At 36.1% G+C, this 16,785-nt stretch overlaps 1 protein-coding gene across 1 annotated transcript; it reads right to left on the bottom strand.

Moving 5' to 3' along the window:
- Window positions 1-1,139: 1,139 nt before the first annotated feature.
- LOC145776138 (large neutral amino acids transporter small subunit 1-like) lies at window positions 1,140-16,333 on the bottom strand. Its single transcript, XM_082587539.1, has 12 exons — window positions 15,850-16,333; window positions 15,287-15,412; window positions 14,608-14,713; window positions 13,148-13,192; window positions 12,858-12,981; window positions 11,406-11,509; window positions 11,072-11,168; window positions 10,729-10,878; window positions 10,097-10,277; window positions 9,527-9,615; window positions 3,716-7,122; window positions 1,140-2,563 (listed from the first exon to the last, which is right to left on the bottom strand). The coding sequence occupies exons 1-10, from the start codon at window positions 16,331-16,333 to the stop codon at window positions 9,557-9,559; spliced, it is 1,476 nt and encodes a 491-aa protein (XP_082443665.1). The 3' UTR covers window positions 1,140-2,563; window positions 3,716-7,122; window positions 9,527-9,556.
- Window positions 16,334-16,785: the final 452 nt, after the last annotated feature.

Raw genomic sequence — 16,785 nt, 5'->3', positions numbered from 1 at the left:
AGTTGTGTAAATGCGAAAAATTAATGAATTTGTTCATTTTGGGGAAACTGCCTCACGCTAATTTGGGCAGTTGCATAAACAGACTAGCCTAATCAGTTTCATCAGATAATTTCATGTTTTCAGCAGCCCAAATCAACACGATGCATTTGTGAAAATTAATAAAATTAGCTATTTATTATAGCAAATTTTGTGTTTTGATTTGGGCAGTTTCACAAAAGTATTAGAGACATATTTTGGTGGCTGCCCAAATTGGCATGATACAGTTGGTTAAATGCATTTCGTACTACAGTTTAATCACGTACTACTACACCATGCAATACAATACATCAATACGGGTGTGCCAAATGAAAATTTTGCGGCATATTTCTTGTGCAAATAAGAGGCTGTACTTAGTTTGATAGATAAAACATATTAATTTATAGTTTTTCTTAATTCATGCAATTTTGTCGCTTTTCATATAGCAATTTTTGCCCTAATAATTGCAAGATTTTTCCCAAATTCGCGACGTTTTGAAACAACAGGGGGGGCGGCTGCCCCCCCTGGCTCGTACGGCTATGTTCGTGCATATCTTCTGCATGTCATTAGGTGTCTGCCAAGTGTCAATGCCACGTGCTATTTCGGTAGGCACTTTAACATGCAGATATCCATTATCCAATCCAGCACGAACCAAACGGAAGCTACGCTTTTCATGACGTCATCAAGGTTGCGTTTGGGAAGAATAAAGGAAAAACGCAAATTCTAGCTAAATTAAATCATCGCTTTGCCATCGGTTGGCTTGGCGCATTGGGTTAGGGCGGTAGTAGTCATTACAATGACGTGGGTTTGATTCCCACCTCTGCTATAGCTCTATTTTCTTCTGTAATTACCAAACAAAGTTCAAAGTAATTATTAATTCTCTGGCTGAATGCTGGAATGGTCACAATAGCAGATAACGTAGCATCTCATTGGTTCGTGGTTGGATTGGATACGCGCGTGGATTATTAGAAATCTGCTTGTTAAAGTGCCTACCTGCTATTTCGCGGTGTCAAAGTGATGTCGTTTCGAGAAGGAGGCTGGTTGCATAGCCTAATGTGAAAAACCTTCTCTATTGCCTACTGCAAATAACGGAACCTCTCTGTGTAATATTTTAAAACAAACCGCATCATAACTTTTAATTTATTGTGCTGAAAAATAACAACTTTTGAAATACCTTTTCATCACGTTAAAATCTAAAACAACATAACACCGAATCTAACACATGTCACATACAGGTCTAAGACTAATGTGAACAATTAAGTTATCTCGTGAAAATTCTACGCAAATCAAAGCTATTCCAAGTAAACTGAAGCAAGCCGATGATGCATAGAGCTTTGCACATTCACATGGATTTGGAACGTCACTTGCAAGCTATGCTACTGATTACACATCAAATAGACAGAATTGTATCAAGTGCGTTTGTCACTAAGAAAAAGTCAAACTAAAAGAATTTAAAGTCTTTCCACTCGTGTATATCAGTGCAGTGACGGCAATAGCGGACAACACACAAACACTAAATGACAATTGACAATGAATGTTCTCTATGTACATAGCCTATTAAAAACGACAAAAAAATAGAATTGAACTTAAGTTAGTAGGCCTACCAAACTCACTGAAGATAATTTTAAGTCATAAAGTTTGCAAACAGGGGCAATCGACGTAGACCTAAACAAGTAAAAGTATAAAAACACGACAGCATGTCTACAACACTGAAAGATAAAACACGCGGCAACAAGTGATTCGTCATGACGAAGGTCGTGATTGCCATCTTGCCAACTAACAAGGAATGTTTAGAGAGACCTCGGTTCTTGTGACATGATTGCCTGAAATGGAACTTTCTGGTCAAGGTGATAAAAATAGGAATGTCATTTTGCGCACAAGCGTCGTGAAAACAAGATATCGCATGTGGCACGTTTAAGATGCACCTGGGTTCGAAAGAACACAAAGACAAAGCGGCAAAAGCTCCCACGAGAAACAGCACATATATCGAACACGCTAAAACACGTTGCATCAGTTCTTGTGAGGAAAACTGACTTGGAAAATGGGCTACGTTAAATACATGAACAAAAATTAATGTAAGAAAAGTGTGCAAACATAATTTAAAGAGTTCATATTTTGTGTTATTTTAACGTAAAGACAAAAATGTAAGAAGGGGACACGTGAATAGAACAAGATCAACATCACACTCCCACTTCATTATCAAGTTTTTCTATTACACGTCTATGAATATCTCGTGTATTCCCAACAACAGATACAGCACTTGCAATCAAGTGCTCGATGCTGCAAACAGCGAAAAGGTATCAAAAGAAAAGACAATAACAAGTTATGCTCTACTTTAAAATGTTCATTGTCTTACATGAAAGTTTACGTATTCTTCTATCGTATTATATTAATTATATATAATTCGTTCTTTACCAGCAGCACTTATGCTTTGTGATTGTATTTTTGGTCTAATTCTAAATGCTGATCTTTGCATCATTCAACTTGTCTCTGTAGCCTATCTATTACAAATCAAGTTGGCAGCCAGCGCATGCAACTAGTCGTTAGCCTCATTGGCGTAATTTTTTTTTTAAATTTGACGAAATTAGGGGTGCTCTAAGTTATCTTATGAAAATTGTCAATATAAGCTAATCAATTGAAAACCTGACCGATGGAAAATGTTAAAACAAATGACTCAATCTAATAGTAAATTAAACCATGTTTAGCTTACGTCATGAAACGTCGAATCAACATAAAAGAAGATAATTTTGTCGTATGTGTAATCGAATAGACTGCAGCGGTGTGTCAAACGATCAGATAGAAATGAAAACAAGTATTACATGCGAGGCGAAAGTGATCTTACATTGAATGTATTGAAATATATTCGACTTTAATTTGTTCACGTCTGCCTTATATTGCGGCTTGTTATAAATTAATCACATCCAAATTTGTTTCTGCGGGTCGTTGTCTTGGAAACAAACTCCGTGACAAGTTCTTCCATGTTTAATTTCCCCCGCCAATTCGCGATGACTACCTATAACGGCCAAATTGTTCAGTCGTTGTTGCGTTTGAGTGCTGCGAAGGTAGGTCTTCACTCTTCAAGCGTCGTAATAACGAAAAGGAACGTTCGGCTTCACAGGAAGAAGTCGGCATAATAATGTAAGTTACCAAAGCTGCATATATAATTATATATTTGGCATTATATCGACCATTGACGGGTGTGCAATGAATTTCTGACATAGCGTATTCACTGTCACAACATCACCGTCACGTTTGCAACAAGCGAACCACTGTTTGCGTTCACGCAGCGTCACAAATGAACCCCTGTCGCTTCGCCGTTACATATTGCATCGACGGTAAACCAATCGATTTTCCAGCCAGAGCCAGACAAATTGTTTTCACCGGAACGGCACTTCTTGACGCAGTGCGCGTGTTTGTGCTTAATTGTTACGCAATAGTACAATCATGTCTGCCTTTGATATGTGTGGCGCTGCGTGCCACCCACAAATGTAAAACACTGAAAATATTGCGCTTTGGTGAAATGACTTTAAAGAAAGAAAAAAAAAACGTTATTTAGCAATGCAAATTTCCATTTGAATCGGTGTATTTTTTATGCAAACCAGGGCCCAGGGGTGCTCTCGCATTTATGTTGTTACCTCAGATTTTCATTTTGGGGTGCTCAAGCACCCTTCGCACCCCTAAAATGACGCCTATGGTTAGCCTGATGATTGAAGGAATCATGTGAGACTCGTAATAGTCAATAACTGAATGGTCAATAATTATTATTTATTAATTAGCCTAAGTTTAACAAGAAAGCATTTCATAGAAATAAGGATTTGATGCCACTGTAAAGCTACTTAAACATTGTAAAAAGGTCATCACGATTATCGAAATAAATAATAGCAAAGTTGATATAAACATAAACCTCCACTGTGAAATAGGCTCTAATCAACTACTAAATCGGAGGTTATTAAGGAAGAAGATTTTATCATAAAAAAAACAATGTACCACGCCAACAGGTACTCTTCAATTCGAAGGCCTATGTGATTTTTTCTTCATTTGATATTTAGCAGTCCACACAAAGTCATTTGTTATGCCGCAGAAGGGTTACAAAAAGTTGTGGTGCTTGGTGTGTGGTACAGTGACGTAGCGCCTTTGCAGCCGACTTTGGGCATTCATCATGGATTGTTGTGCTATGGGTTTCGGAGAACTCGGGTCTTCATCACACACTAAGCTAACACGTCTCACAGGCTACAGTCTCGACTGGATGGCAAAAATTGTTAGACATCCTGCTGCCTTGCAAGAAATACCTTTTTAAGTTAAGGCTTGACCCACCGCGTATAACAGTGATTAGCATCAAGAAGCGCACTAACAAAAACCCTATTAAAACCGATGTCATTACTTCAAAATTAACTCATCAGTGGCGTGCGTTGGTGAAGAAAAATAACAAAGTCGTCGATTTACGATTGAAACCAATAAGTTAAATGAGTGAGAAGGTCTTAAGAAGCTTACACAAAAGTAGAGTCGCAACTATATATAATGGATTCAATCTTTAAACTTCTAATGCCTAAAAGCTCCAAAGACCATTATGTGGATGGTAGAGCATGATATAAAAAGTTCACTCGGCGCGTAAACAGCAGACCTACATGACCTGTGTCACACTGGTACGACGTAGCAATGACCCCAGTCCGTTACTTTAGAAACCGAAGACCGTGTCATCAACGGACTTTTTACTCCAAGGTAGTCAGCATAAATTTAATAAACTATACTTCATGTATGTTGCAGGTGTGTGCCACTGGACAAAATACAGATAAAGTTTAAGTGTCACTTGTAGGTAAATTACAATGCAAATTTTGTGGGGTTTTCACTGTAGGTATTCATGTGTAAACAGATCAATGTCTTAAAATCCAAAAAACTACTACTCTCAAGGGTTTCAGATGAGGAATCGTGCAGTTGTGCAAACTGATTTGATGTCTGTAAAAAAAAAAAAATCTTCAAATGCGTACACAAGTGTTGAGATGTCAGTGGCTTATCGCAGCACGGAAGTTATGACTTTCGCTTTAGCATATACTGTAGATATACACAACAGGCAAATTGCTGAAAATCGCAATATTAGCTGGGAACAGACTGTTTAAAAGTTGCGCAAGGTAGTTTCATGGCAAAAAATAAAGTTTTGCCATGAAAACAGGAAGCGTGACTCATGTTAGGGAAGGAATTCAGGAAAATTCTTGAAAGAATCACCCAAAAAAGAAACGAGGTAACATAGTCAGACAGAAGAGGAAGAGAATTTTGAAGATGTTCAAAACTGTGCCTTTGCCAAAACATGCAGACGAATTTTACGAAACCAAAATGGTCCACGCACGAAGTCGAACAAAGGGTCTTCTGAATAAAGAATTTTCCAGATTGTAAGAATAATGTACGAAAAAGATGTGGAAAAGGCATAAATACAATGCAGTAAAAAATAGCTGTTGTAATAATGAGTAAAGGCTCGATCGGTTCCATCTTTTTGCAACTTCCCAACTAGTAAAATTGGTCGTTTTTATTGTAAAAGGACAAATTTTGTTAGCTGAGTAGGCCCATTGTTTCTCGTTGGTTACAGTCTGCCAGGATTCTCTGTACATTGATTAAAGACGATATTCAAAAATCAAATCACAAAGACGACATACTTTGTGAAGTTGGATTAGCTTTTGGTTTAGGCATAAACCTACTACACTACTACAGCATATAGAAATTTTACAATATATATTTACAGTACGTACATCATATCCCAATTCAAGTGTGCACAATAAATAAAATTAGGTTTACAACGCAAGCACAGGTATATCCATAATCTACGCGCATAAGATAAAAGAGTTGTATGTTATCACGTTCAATGAACGGTTATAAATAACGGGAGCAAGTCTTTTAGGCGCAGACTGTTAGGCGCCGGTCAAATAGGCGCACACACTGTGGCGTCAGGATATTTAGGTACTATTCCTAGTAAAGTCTGCAGATTGTATCAGCTTGGCAGGTAGGGCAATGCTTTTCACACAAAATGTTATATTGAACAGAAAAATATGTTGTTTTGTTAATGCGCGTGCATTTATTTGTTGTTAGTCATGGCTTCATTGAGTGAAGCTGCTTTATCCGGCAATGCTTTTCACACAAAATGTTGTATTGAACAGAAAAATATGCCATGGCTTCCTTGAGTGAAGCTGCTTAAACCTGCAATGCTTTTTACACAAAATGTTATACCCAACAGAAAAATATATAGTTTTTTTAATACGCGTGTTTGACATTTATTTGTTAGTCCAGGTTTGCGTCGACGACAGCTTTATCAATAAATTATTATAGTCAAATAATAACCACACTAAACATCAATAAAAAATATACCGTAGCCTATATTCAAGCGGGTGATTGGCTTGAGTGAAGAGTAACTTGGTTTTCCGTCAAAACCCCGACTAGGTTTTGCCCAAGCTGAGCTGATACAATCTGCAGACTTTACTAGGAATAGCATCTAACATGAACCGCCGCCACAGTGCTCCGCACCTAAATATCCTGACGCCACAGTGTGCGCGCCTATTTGACCAGCGCCTAACTGTCTGCGCCTAAAAGACGTGAACCCTAAAACCCTAACACAGTAAGTGAAAAATTGCCAATATGTGATTGTGCAAAACATTCATCCTCTCAAGAAACACTTTCGTAGCTGAGTATAGGCGATTATACACAAAGCTGAGAGACTCGTAACCAAATGGCAATTATTAGCAGTTAGTCCACGCTGCGAGACAAAAAAATAAATAAATACAATAAAGGCTTGAAGCTTGCATTGAGATCCAGTACAAGTCATTGTATAGCAAGGGTAGTAAAAGGGAGAACTTTTCGGCTCATGCCAGTAAAGAAAGTTCATACAAAAAAAAACAAAGAATTGCCTTCGTTGAACTACGGTTGAATTAGCCAAGTTTAGCAACAGGTAAACAATTCCTATTGACAATAAATACACAATTAGTAATTTAGCAAAGAAATATGTCATCCAAGGACGATATGATTGTCTTTAAACAGACTAACATCCAACAAAACTCGAAGATAACCAGCTTTCTATTGTACCACTTTCAGAGTTCATGCAGAGTTTCTGGAGACAACTGAGAGTTTCTGCAAAAAAATTCGACGATTCAAACTTCGATCTTATAATTTTTATGTTATAAACCATTTTTCATTCAGCACAAATATATAGGCAAGTATACTGATTGTTTTGTGTAAGCTGGGGCAGAGATCTCAGAAAATTTGTGAGCAAAAATGAGCTCAAAAACTTTGAAAAATTGTATGGGAAGATGAAAACTACCAAGCTTCGGACAGCTGAAGCAAACAGTAAATTCTCGGCTCCTAAAATGTTTTGCTAAAAACTGTAAAATTATTTTGAAAGATGACACTCCTGATGTGCGCCATTTATAGGTCACCATCACAACAAGCAAACATGGTTTCCTGATGTTATAGGTTATGTGTAAATTTTTATACGTTGTTTATCTCAAAGTAATTGCAAAAGCATTGCGTAAAACTTCTAGAAAATTCCAGTGCCATTACTTCGATTAAGTCCAAAATCCCAGCAATAGTTTAACCCAAAAAACAGTGGATGTGGAGGGAGATAATCAAGGTAAGCTAATGGCAGTAAAGCATAAACACATGAACTGTCTAAGTTGTTTTGATAAATTGAAAAAAAAAATGCACTTTTTCAATGGAGTCCAAATTGTTTTGACAAATCAAAAAAATGCCGTTTTTCAATTGAACTCGGAGATAGCTAGACTGATAGTTTTGTGTAGCAAAAAGATTGTTACTGTTTACCACCGCCTGTCATCTGCCAATGAGAGACAAACAACCGCTTTTCGGAAATACGTTAGCGAAGCCAAGCCACGCTGCTTATTGACATTGAGTATACGTTCTTGCAAGGGACGATTTGCTTGTATATCAACATTCTGTAGTGTGCTAGTGCATTGTTCACAATGTTCACGTCACTCAGTAAAAAAAGAAAAAGGAAAAAACGATTTACATAGTAGCCTACTGTATTCAGTATACGTTGTGGCGTTTACTTTTAGCATTGAATGAACACACCGACGTCTCGAATGACTTAACGTCAGCACTTTATTTACACCCACTACTATCTGATGCAATAACTTGTCTAGATTTCATCATATTGAAACCCAAAGCTAGTTCGAATTGTCTTAACAATGTGGCCGGGAGTTTCCGCTGCCTCGCAAGGTTCGGTACCATTTTTAGACAAACAGGTAACGTTATTTTCTTCCGGTTCTTAGTCTTCACATGATGAAGTATGACGTTTGTCGCCAACCTATGTAACGTAATAATAACGGTTCTGACAACTACCACCATCAAAGGCCAAAGGGAGTGATATGATATTTGGAGAACCTATTAAGGAAAGTAAAGAACACAAAGCATAAGATCGGACAAGTACAATAAAAACAGGATTGTTCAGAGAGATGGTATCAGTGAACAGGAAAGAAGTTATTTTAGGCTACTTCAAAATCCCTTGGTGCGACTCAACTTTTTTGTGTTTGCAATAAAAGTGTATTGCCAAATTTTTATCGCAGACAAAAAATGCCCGAAATAATTTCTTTTTCTATTCTTGTCTAAGGATGTTACATAACTTGAAAATAACTGCCATAAATTTCAAGACATTTAGTAAACAACGCAAATAGGAAAGCACTCGAACCAACCACCTCTTTTAAAACGAGGAAACTGTACGCAGAAAACTAAGTGAATGGAATGAGGTCATTTCCCATTCAATGGATACCAGATTGCCAGAGAACAAAGCTACGATCATTTATATACGAGGAAGTTGGAGTGGTGAAACATTGCGTCAGAAATTCGGGTAAACTAACAAAGGGCTTATTTAACAACAGTAAAATGATATATGTCTATCAACAATTTAAAATTTCCAACTACAAACACTACACTGGTGAATAAATACATTGCCCCACTGACACTGACGGATTCTGTTTGTAAGTCCGTGGTTATAACAGGCTTTAAACTACAACTTGACATACAAAACAAAGTAACCTTAGCGGGTTTAGCATAATGTATTACACACAAAACAAAATACATAACATAATAACTCAAACGTTTTCGACACGTAATCATTCTTGTATCATTTGTTCAGTTTGTGCTTTTCAGTACAGAATGTCGTTACCGTTATAGTGTAAAGTAAAACTTATCTTACAATTTTTCATTTTATGTATGTTGCAGATTTAATTCCTGATGAGGACACACGTACGTGTCGAAAACGTTTGAGTTATTGTGTTATATATATTGTTTTGTGTGCAATACATTGTGTTGCGTTTGACTGTTAAACTATTTGTAAATATGTAAAATATACTGTTGCAATGCTCAACCCTGTGGTGTTGTTGAGTCTTGCCTGTCTTTGGTACAAAAAGAAAATTTTCTCCCGAAACTACTACATTATGTTAAACCCGCTCAGGTTACTTTGTTTTACTTGTCTTTGGTTTATAAAAAGCAAACTCTCTACCAAAGCTTTAACTTGACCTACCTCTAAGCTTAAAGTTTCCAAACACCAATACTACTCTTGTTCCTGGGATACTACGACAAGGATATGTTGTAACCAAACAGTCACATTGTCTGAAAGAAATGTTATAAAAACGTGACAAATGATCATAACAGCATTCAGTCTGAAAAGGAATAACAGCTGTTAAACCGTCAAAACAGTGACTTTGCCAAAAAGTTAAGAAATGATTTGATACATAAATTTGAGAAAATTAAGTGAGACAACTAACCAGTCTAGATTTGATGGAAGAGGATAATGCAAAAACCACACACTAAGTCACTTGAGATTCAACTATATTTCAATTGTCGATATCGAACCACAGAAAAATACCAAGAAAAAAAATTTGTTGAAGAAAACCGGTTACTATTAAAAACTATGTTCAACAACGCATCGAAATTTTCTTTTCAAATGCAATGAAGGAAACAGTCCGTTATGAGTTGAGTTGACCAAACAGCTTGTTGAAACAATATGATTAAGTTAACTGACCTTGGTCGATTGTTGAACTTGTCGTTTTATTAGCTTAATGCGCAAGAGTACAGAAAATTGAAAACTCACTCATTCCGCTGTCAAACCACTTAGGCTGCTTGTGTTGGAAACGGACTCCCGCAAAGTAAACAGGTATTCCAGTGAGCACAATACAAACGCCAACCAGGCATTCCTTGGGTGCTGCGTAGATGGCCATTATGACCAAAAATGCGGATGCAAGAAAAAATGTGATCGGCAAAGCAATGTGCATCTAAAAAGAGCCAGAGTTACGTGTTGTAGAGGGACATGCAGAATTTCTTTTTGTAATTTACTTGACATGAAAACAGCTCAGGCACTCTACACTTTATAAGCTCATCTCTAAACCAGAGACGTTTGAGTTGGTCCAGTTTAAAAATCATTACGCTGATGGCAAAGAGCAACATCCACACAACGACTTTTTAGTTTTGAACGGCACAGTAACTTTATATATATTAGTTAATCCGTAGCAAGGACGACAGAAAGCTTTTTTTTTCAATGTAAAAAAAGAGCATGTACCGATGCATGTATTTCTTCAAAACGTTAGATATTTGAAGTCAAATGAACACTCTAAAGTAAATGCTAAACCAAAATCAAAGATTTTTATAAGCACGGGATACGAAAGTACTACGATTGCCTGGCTGCCTGCAACTGCATAGTCCAACGTTAAGAATCATGTAACGAACCTTTACGGGTCTTGGCATGTCAGGATACTTATATCGCCACCATATCATCCCAAGGATAGCCATTCCAACGCATAACCAATTGAAGAAACTAAAGTATGTGATTAAACTCCAAATATCTCCAGACACCAAATATAGAAGAGAGAGGACACACTGTAAATATTGCAATAGTAATTGTAACTCTAGTAAAACGTTCACATGCTTTATGTCCAGGAACAATCTGTCTTGAAACCAAAAGCTATAGCTCACCTTTCAAAATGGTTAGACAACAAGTCGACAAAATTGTTACAAAGCTTACAATAATATGATAACGTATAACAATACATAAGATAATAGAAACACATACGTTGAAAATAATAGCAGGCACTGGTGTGTACTTTTCTGTGTGAATCATTGCCAAAATGTTTGGCAGTTGTCCTTCGCGGGCGCCAACAAAGAACAATCTGTAGATAAAATCGATGTATATTTACGTTGTACTGTAATTAACATTTCAAAAGAATTCATGTTTAATCTGGTTGTGGAAGTAAAAATTTGAATGTACCGTATTACAGTTTTCGCGATTATGCCACATAAGTGTATTTCTAATGAAATTTATCTTCTGAAAACGGAACTTGATTCAATTAATACGTTCTAACAAATTTAGTAATACGTTTCATAAAAGTAGAAGTTTGGAGCTGTACCTCGACGATGTAAATATCGATCCATTGACTGATCCAAAACAGGACAAAGATACAAAAACAGGAATGATCCAAAAGAAGACTCCAAGAGCTCTGTCACCAAAAAGCTAAAAAATAAGATACAAATTTAATGCAACACACATCATGAAAATAACACAAAAGAAATAATGAAAAAATATATTTTCTTTCGAAAAGCCTTTTCTATAAACACTAAAATTATGTGCAAATTTGTTAAAATTTAAATGTGATCTCTTTTAAACACTTTATCCTGATGTCTGATTGATTTAGTTTTGTGCCAGAGCAACAGATCAGCCAATCGTGAAAAGGTAATGATGGCACAACAAAAGTCTTTGCTGACCAAGCAAAATATGCTTAAAAAACAACATCTTACTAATAGGTTACCAAATGAAAAATATTATTGTTGAAGTGAAAATCCGATGCAAGTCACACCAGGCACTTTGACGTCAGTCATGGTCGTCACGTCAGCCTGTCCAAAAATAGCTTTAAAAACCACAGCACATGGTTACGTTCAGGCGAAATTGCGGTCAAAAGCTCGCCATTCACATTTCTAGTAATAAAAGGTTTCTGCAGACTCTTAACCTCAGTTCTGGCTTCTCGGTGTTATGGGAATTGCTAATCATCAATAATTGTAGGATCCATGTGAGAGGATTCAACCAAACGTATAATAATCAATAAAAAATCAACCAGGTTTGGTAACTACAAAAATTTATTGGTAGAGCTTTCGCCGCCGTAAAGGCGGCTTCATCAGTACTCTATAAAAGCACAAATAAATTAGCATTAAAAAAAGAATATGTAAAAAATTATAAAGTACAAGGTAACACTTCAAAAGATAACGTTTGAACCATAAATAAATAATAATTTAAATTAAATGTAAACAAAGTCTAGGTTTGAAATAATTTTAATTAAAATATATTTAAAAAATTAAAATATAATTAATATAAATATTTTACCTAAATCCATCAGTGCTTTCTAAGTATAACAAATATCGACGTGATCTTTAGAAACACTATTTTGATTATGCTCGGAGCCAAAACAAAGATTAAAGGGTAAGAAAACTTGCCCGACGGTGGGTAAGAGACTGTTTGAATTGGGACAAGTGCGACTGATTGCCATAACAATTGTAAATTTTTCGTTAAACTTCTAGCTGTCGCCGCCGTGGTACAGACTGAATGTTGGGAATTTTTGTTTTAATAATTTGGTGGAACGGATATATCATTGAAACAAGTCTGGTCGTCTGGCCCGTGAACGAAGTTTGTCTGCTTCTGGTCTAGATTCAAGAAAATGTATTGGCAACTAAGTCATTAAACTGTGAAATAACTTGGTTAATTAATGCTTTTCAAGATGAGCTACTCGTTAAGCTGATGGGTTGTCAACTTGACATTACCATTGTAAAAACAAAGTGTACAAGTGAGTTCAATGTACATCACTACTCACCACGGCAACAGCATTAGATATTCCAAATTCGGTTGGCGACAACACAGTGAAGTAGGCGATGTTAGCTGCCACGTAGATGAACGAGACAAGTGGAAGCGAAATCATAATCGCTCGTGGGAGATTTCTAATTAAAACAAAAAACAACGCATACAGGTCTACAATGTAAGTGCTGTTTCTACAAGCCAAATAAACAACGCAAAAGTAGTTCGCATGTCTTTAAGCATTTGCAACAATTAAAAGCGAATTATGGTACAAAAGCAGTAAGTGGCAATTATATTTCTACTACTTACACGTATGGATCTTTCATTTCTTCTGTCACAAAATTTAAGTAATTCCTGAAAAAAAAATCGTTTTATCACATTGCAGCAAATTGTTATGTTTCTTTCTCTATGCCGAAACGCAATGATTTTAATGGGCTTTTCGAGCGAGGTTATGTTAGTTTGTAGAAAAACAGCAGTTGACAAAAAAACGTTATTGTTTCCGTCGATGAAAACGGACCATCGCACAATTGAAAATAAAAATGGGAAAACAGTAAGAAAAAATTTCTCTGTTGGCAACATCAATCAGTCTGACCAAAGGTGAAACAAGAACTCAAAAGATACCAAGTTTGGGACAATGAAGAGTCATAATAGCACGACAACCAGCTAATCACACTCACCACGAAAAATTCTCACCTTATTATCAATCTCTGTAAAAGCGATTTCATTAATTTGCTGCGTCCCTCGAGGGGGGTCGCTAACGGCAAAAACATAAACAACTGGTGGCATATGCAAATGGCAGTGCTCTGATGATTGCTCAGAGAAGCAGTTCTAAGGTCTGTTCCTGAACGCAGATGACGTAAAGCATTAAGATGTCGAAAACTTGAAACATGGTAGACAATAATTGCCGTTGCACTAGGCACACCAAAAATATTCTCTGCAATGCACGAAACCGGATGAAACCAACAGCGGTGTTTGAATGATCCTCGCTAAGGCGTAGCACACACTGATACTTAAAGAGGGCATGGTGATTCCGTAGCCACTTGGTAAGGATTTTGTACGGTTAGGGAACCTCCTAGTCCTGACATACGACTTCTTTTTGACAAGCACAGCTCCATAACGTTGATCGTGCAGTGTGCATCAATAATATTGTGAGCAGCGAGTAGAGAAAGCTCGTGATAACAAACGTAAGTATATGATACGCGTAAAACAGAGGTGAAGAAACATGATTGCGCTATGATAAAAGAAAGAAACAAAGCAACATGAAACGCAAAACACCAATTGAACTTAACTGTGAGCAAAAATTTTGACAAGAAATTTCACCAGGAAAAAATTATTGACTTTACAAAGACCATGCCAAAAAAAAATAATCTAAAATACAACTTTAACTGAAAAAATGGGTTTTTAAAAGAAGTTTTCTTTACATTGCAGTAAAATAACTGCGAGCTTACATGGTGCCAACTCTTCTACAAATGCAGTATCGACTGTAACTCGGCCCTTAGTCACCAATAATGATTCAACAACACATTAATATCGTATCCTTGTTCAAACGGTATTATACTTCGAAGTTGTTTAAACTGACGATATTATAAAAACTATGGCTAAGTGGTGCTCAAGTTACCATCTTTCAAATGCTTATGACTGCGCTTTGTGAAGTGCAATTATAGTCTGACAATCGGAGTTAGAAATATTAGTCAAGTACTTTTAAAATTATATTGGGCTTGTTGTGTCGTCTATAGGTTTTAATGAACATAAAACTAAAACATATTTACCATCCTCCATATGCGTACAAACTGTTGTAAAATGCGATGACGATTCGTCCTACGTCACTTGTTGTGCCCCTAAATGCTTCTTCAGGAGTCAGGTAAAAGTAACTTCCTGCAGGAAATGTCAATATCAGTTGTAAATTATGGAGTCAAAAAAAGATTTTTAAGAATTTTTTTAAGTTTGTTTATTATTCACAACACTTGCACTTCTGCAGTCATGCTTACACAATTAAAAATCGTGGGACTTTTTTCAAAACAGAGCCCATTACTGTATATAACAAAGCAAACTCGGCAGTCTGCTTCGTTTCAATGTGCAATCCTCAGGACGTTCATCAAATTGCCTGACTGAACCAAGTTTCACAAAAGCTTGTTCAGGGCAACTTTGCAAAGTTAAAAAAAGCTTTCTATTAACTGCAGTTAAAGCAATCCATGTAGGTTATCTTTAGGAGACTGAAGCTTGATCTACTAAATCCTATAGAATATAGAATGACTGTAGGCTATTTGCAGTGTAATGCCCAATAGCATGACCATTGGTTGATTTGACCATGTATTTACAGTATAATACTAGGTATAGAATTATGGAGCCATCACAGTAAACCAAATAATTTAAATTCCTATCTGATAACACATCAAAAATATGAATATGTTTTTAATGTTTTTCCACGATCTAAAACTCATCACCTACCTTCAATGACTTTGGATACTCCACGAATTATGATGATGGCTAATGCAAGCAGTTTTGCAAAAGTGAAGATATCCTGTACTCGAGTGGCATATCGTACACTGATGCAATTCACCACTGATAGAAAAACTGAAAAATATAATTAATTGAAAGCTCAATGCTACAGTATTCAGCATGGTTTACAGTTTTTCGCAAAATTATAACTTGTTAAAGATTACCTAAGTAGTGAAAAAGAGTTTTTGTTTGAAATTCAAGTCGCTAAATACCATACCATAATAAACTCACTCTTTATTGATGCATAAAATTTGTTAGCAATTTGACATACTGCAATGAATGTTTAAAAAAGCTTATATACATAACATTTACGTCTATTGATATGTTTTATGTATTTTGCAATGTATATATATACATTACCAAAACTCGTCTCTACAAACAAAACGTTTTGTCACTTTGGATTATCAATCCTGGGTGCAAAGACTAGCACCTAAAAATCAACTCTGTATGTGCAACAATGATAATTAGAACAAAACTATATATTTACACATTTGAAGATTAAATTAACATACTTAGACATGTTGCAGCAAAGAGTCTTATTGAAGTCTCTGGCATTAATTCTGAGCAATTTGGAAAGAAAGGTTGGACTAAGTAATATGAAAAAGTTAAAGCAATTGCTGCTTGAGAAGTTGGTCGTATAATTAAAAGGGCAATCCACAATCGTAAGAAAGCAGGTAAAGGACCATAAAATTCACGAATGTATGCATAATCCCCTCCAGATTTGACAATGGTTGTTCCAAGTTCAGCATAACACAGAGCTCCTATTGTTGAAAAGAATCCACCAATCGCCCACACTATTAAACTGAGACCAACTGATTGGCATTCTTTAAAAACTCCAACAGGGGATATAAAGATTCCTGAACCAATTATAGTTCCAACAATTAAAGCACAACCGTTGATAAGAGTAATCTTTTTCTTTAATTCAACTTTGCTGTCTGTTGGTCCATCACAAACATCATCATTACTAGTCTGATTATCAAGAGGATTCTTTTCCATTTTGAATCACTTGAATGTTTTTAACATTTACCGTGTCACACAAACAAAAATGCCCCAATTTGGAAAAAAATCTAAAATACAAGTGTTTTTAATTGAAAACCTTAAAGTTCTCACTGGGGCTGTTTTAAACAAAATCATTTCAAGTTGAAACAAATTCTATTTCAATAGAAAACTACGGTATAGTGCTATTTTGTTTTAAGCTTGAAATAAAATGCATAAAAATCTGAAAATTAAGAAAAGATCAAAAAAATTGAAGCTTGAAGATTTGTAAGATGTATCGTACATCTTTATTAACCTGCCTTGTCAATTCTTCTAGATGTCATCCACATGTTTTCATAAGATTCTATTCTGTGCTATTGTCATTCAGGCACTACAAACTTTTTCATTGACATCAACCTGCAATCTTCTTTCCATTTCATCTAGTTCTGTGCAAATCTCTTGACCAAGCTCCA

This window comes from Aplidium turbinatum, chromosome 8 (assembly GCF_918807975.1).
Source record: "Aplidium turbinatum chromosome 8, kaAplTurb1.1, whole genome shotgun sequence".
Lineage (NCBI taxonomy): Eukaryota > Metazoa > Chordata > Ascidiacea > Aplousobranchia > Polyclinidae > Aplidium > Aplidium turbinatum.
Note: the sequence above shows the minus strand (reverse complement) of the source record. Positions and strands in the feature narration are given on the sequence as shown.

Coding starts and splice junctions, on each gene's coding strand:
- LOC145776138 (XM_082587539.1), bottom strand. CDS start 16,333: ATGGAAAAGAATCCTCTTGATAATCAGACTAGTAATGATGATGTTTGT. Junction 10,879..11,071: donor TGCCTGCTATTATTTTCAAC/GTATGTGTTTCT, acceptor CAATATTTACAG/TGTGTCCTCTCTCTTCTATA. Junction 10,278..10,728: donor ACATGCCAAGACCCGTAAAG/GTTCGTTACATG, acceptor GGCTCTTTTTAG/ATGCACATTGCTTTGCCGAT.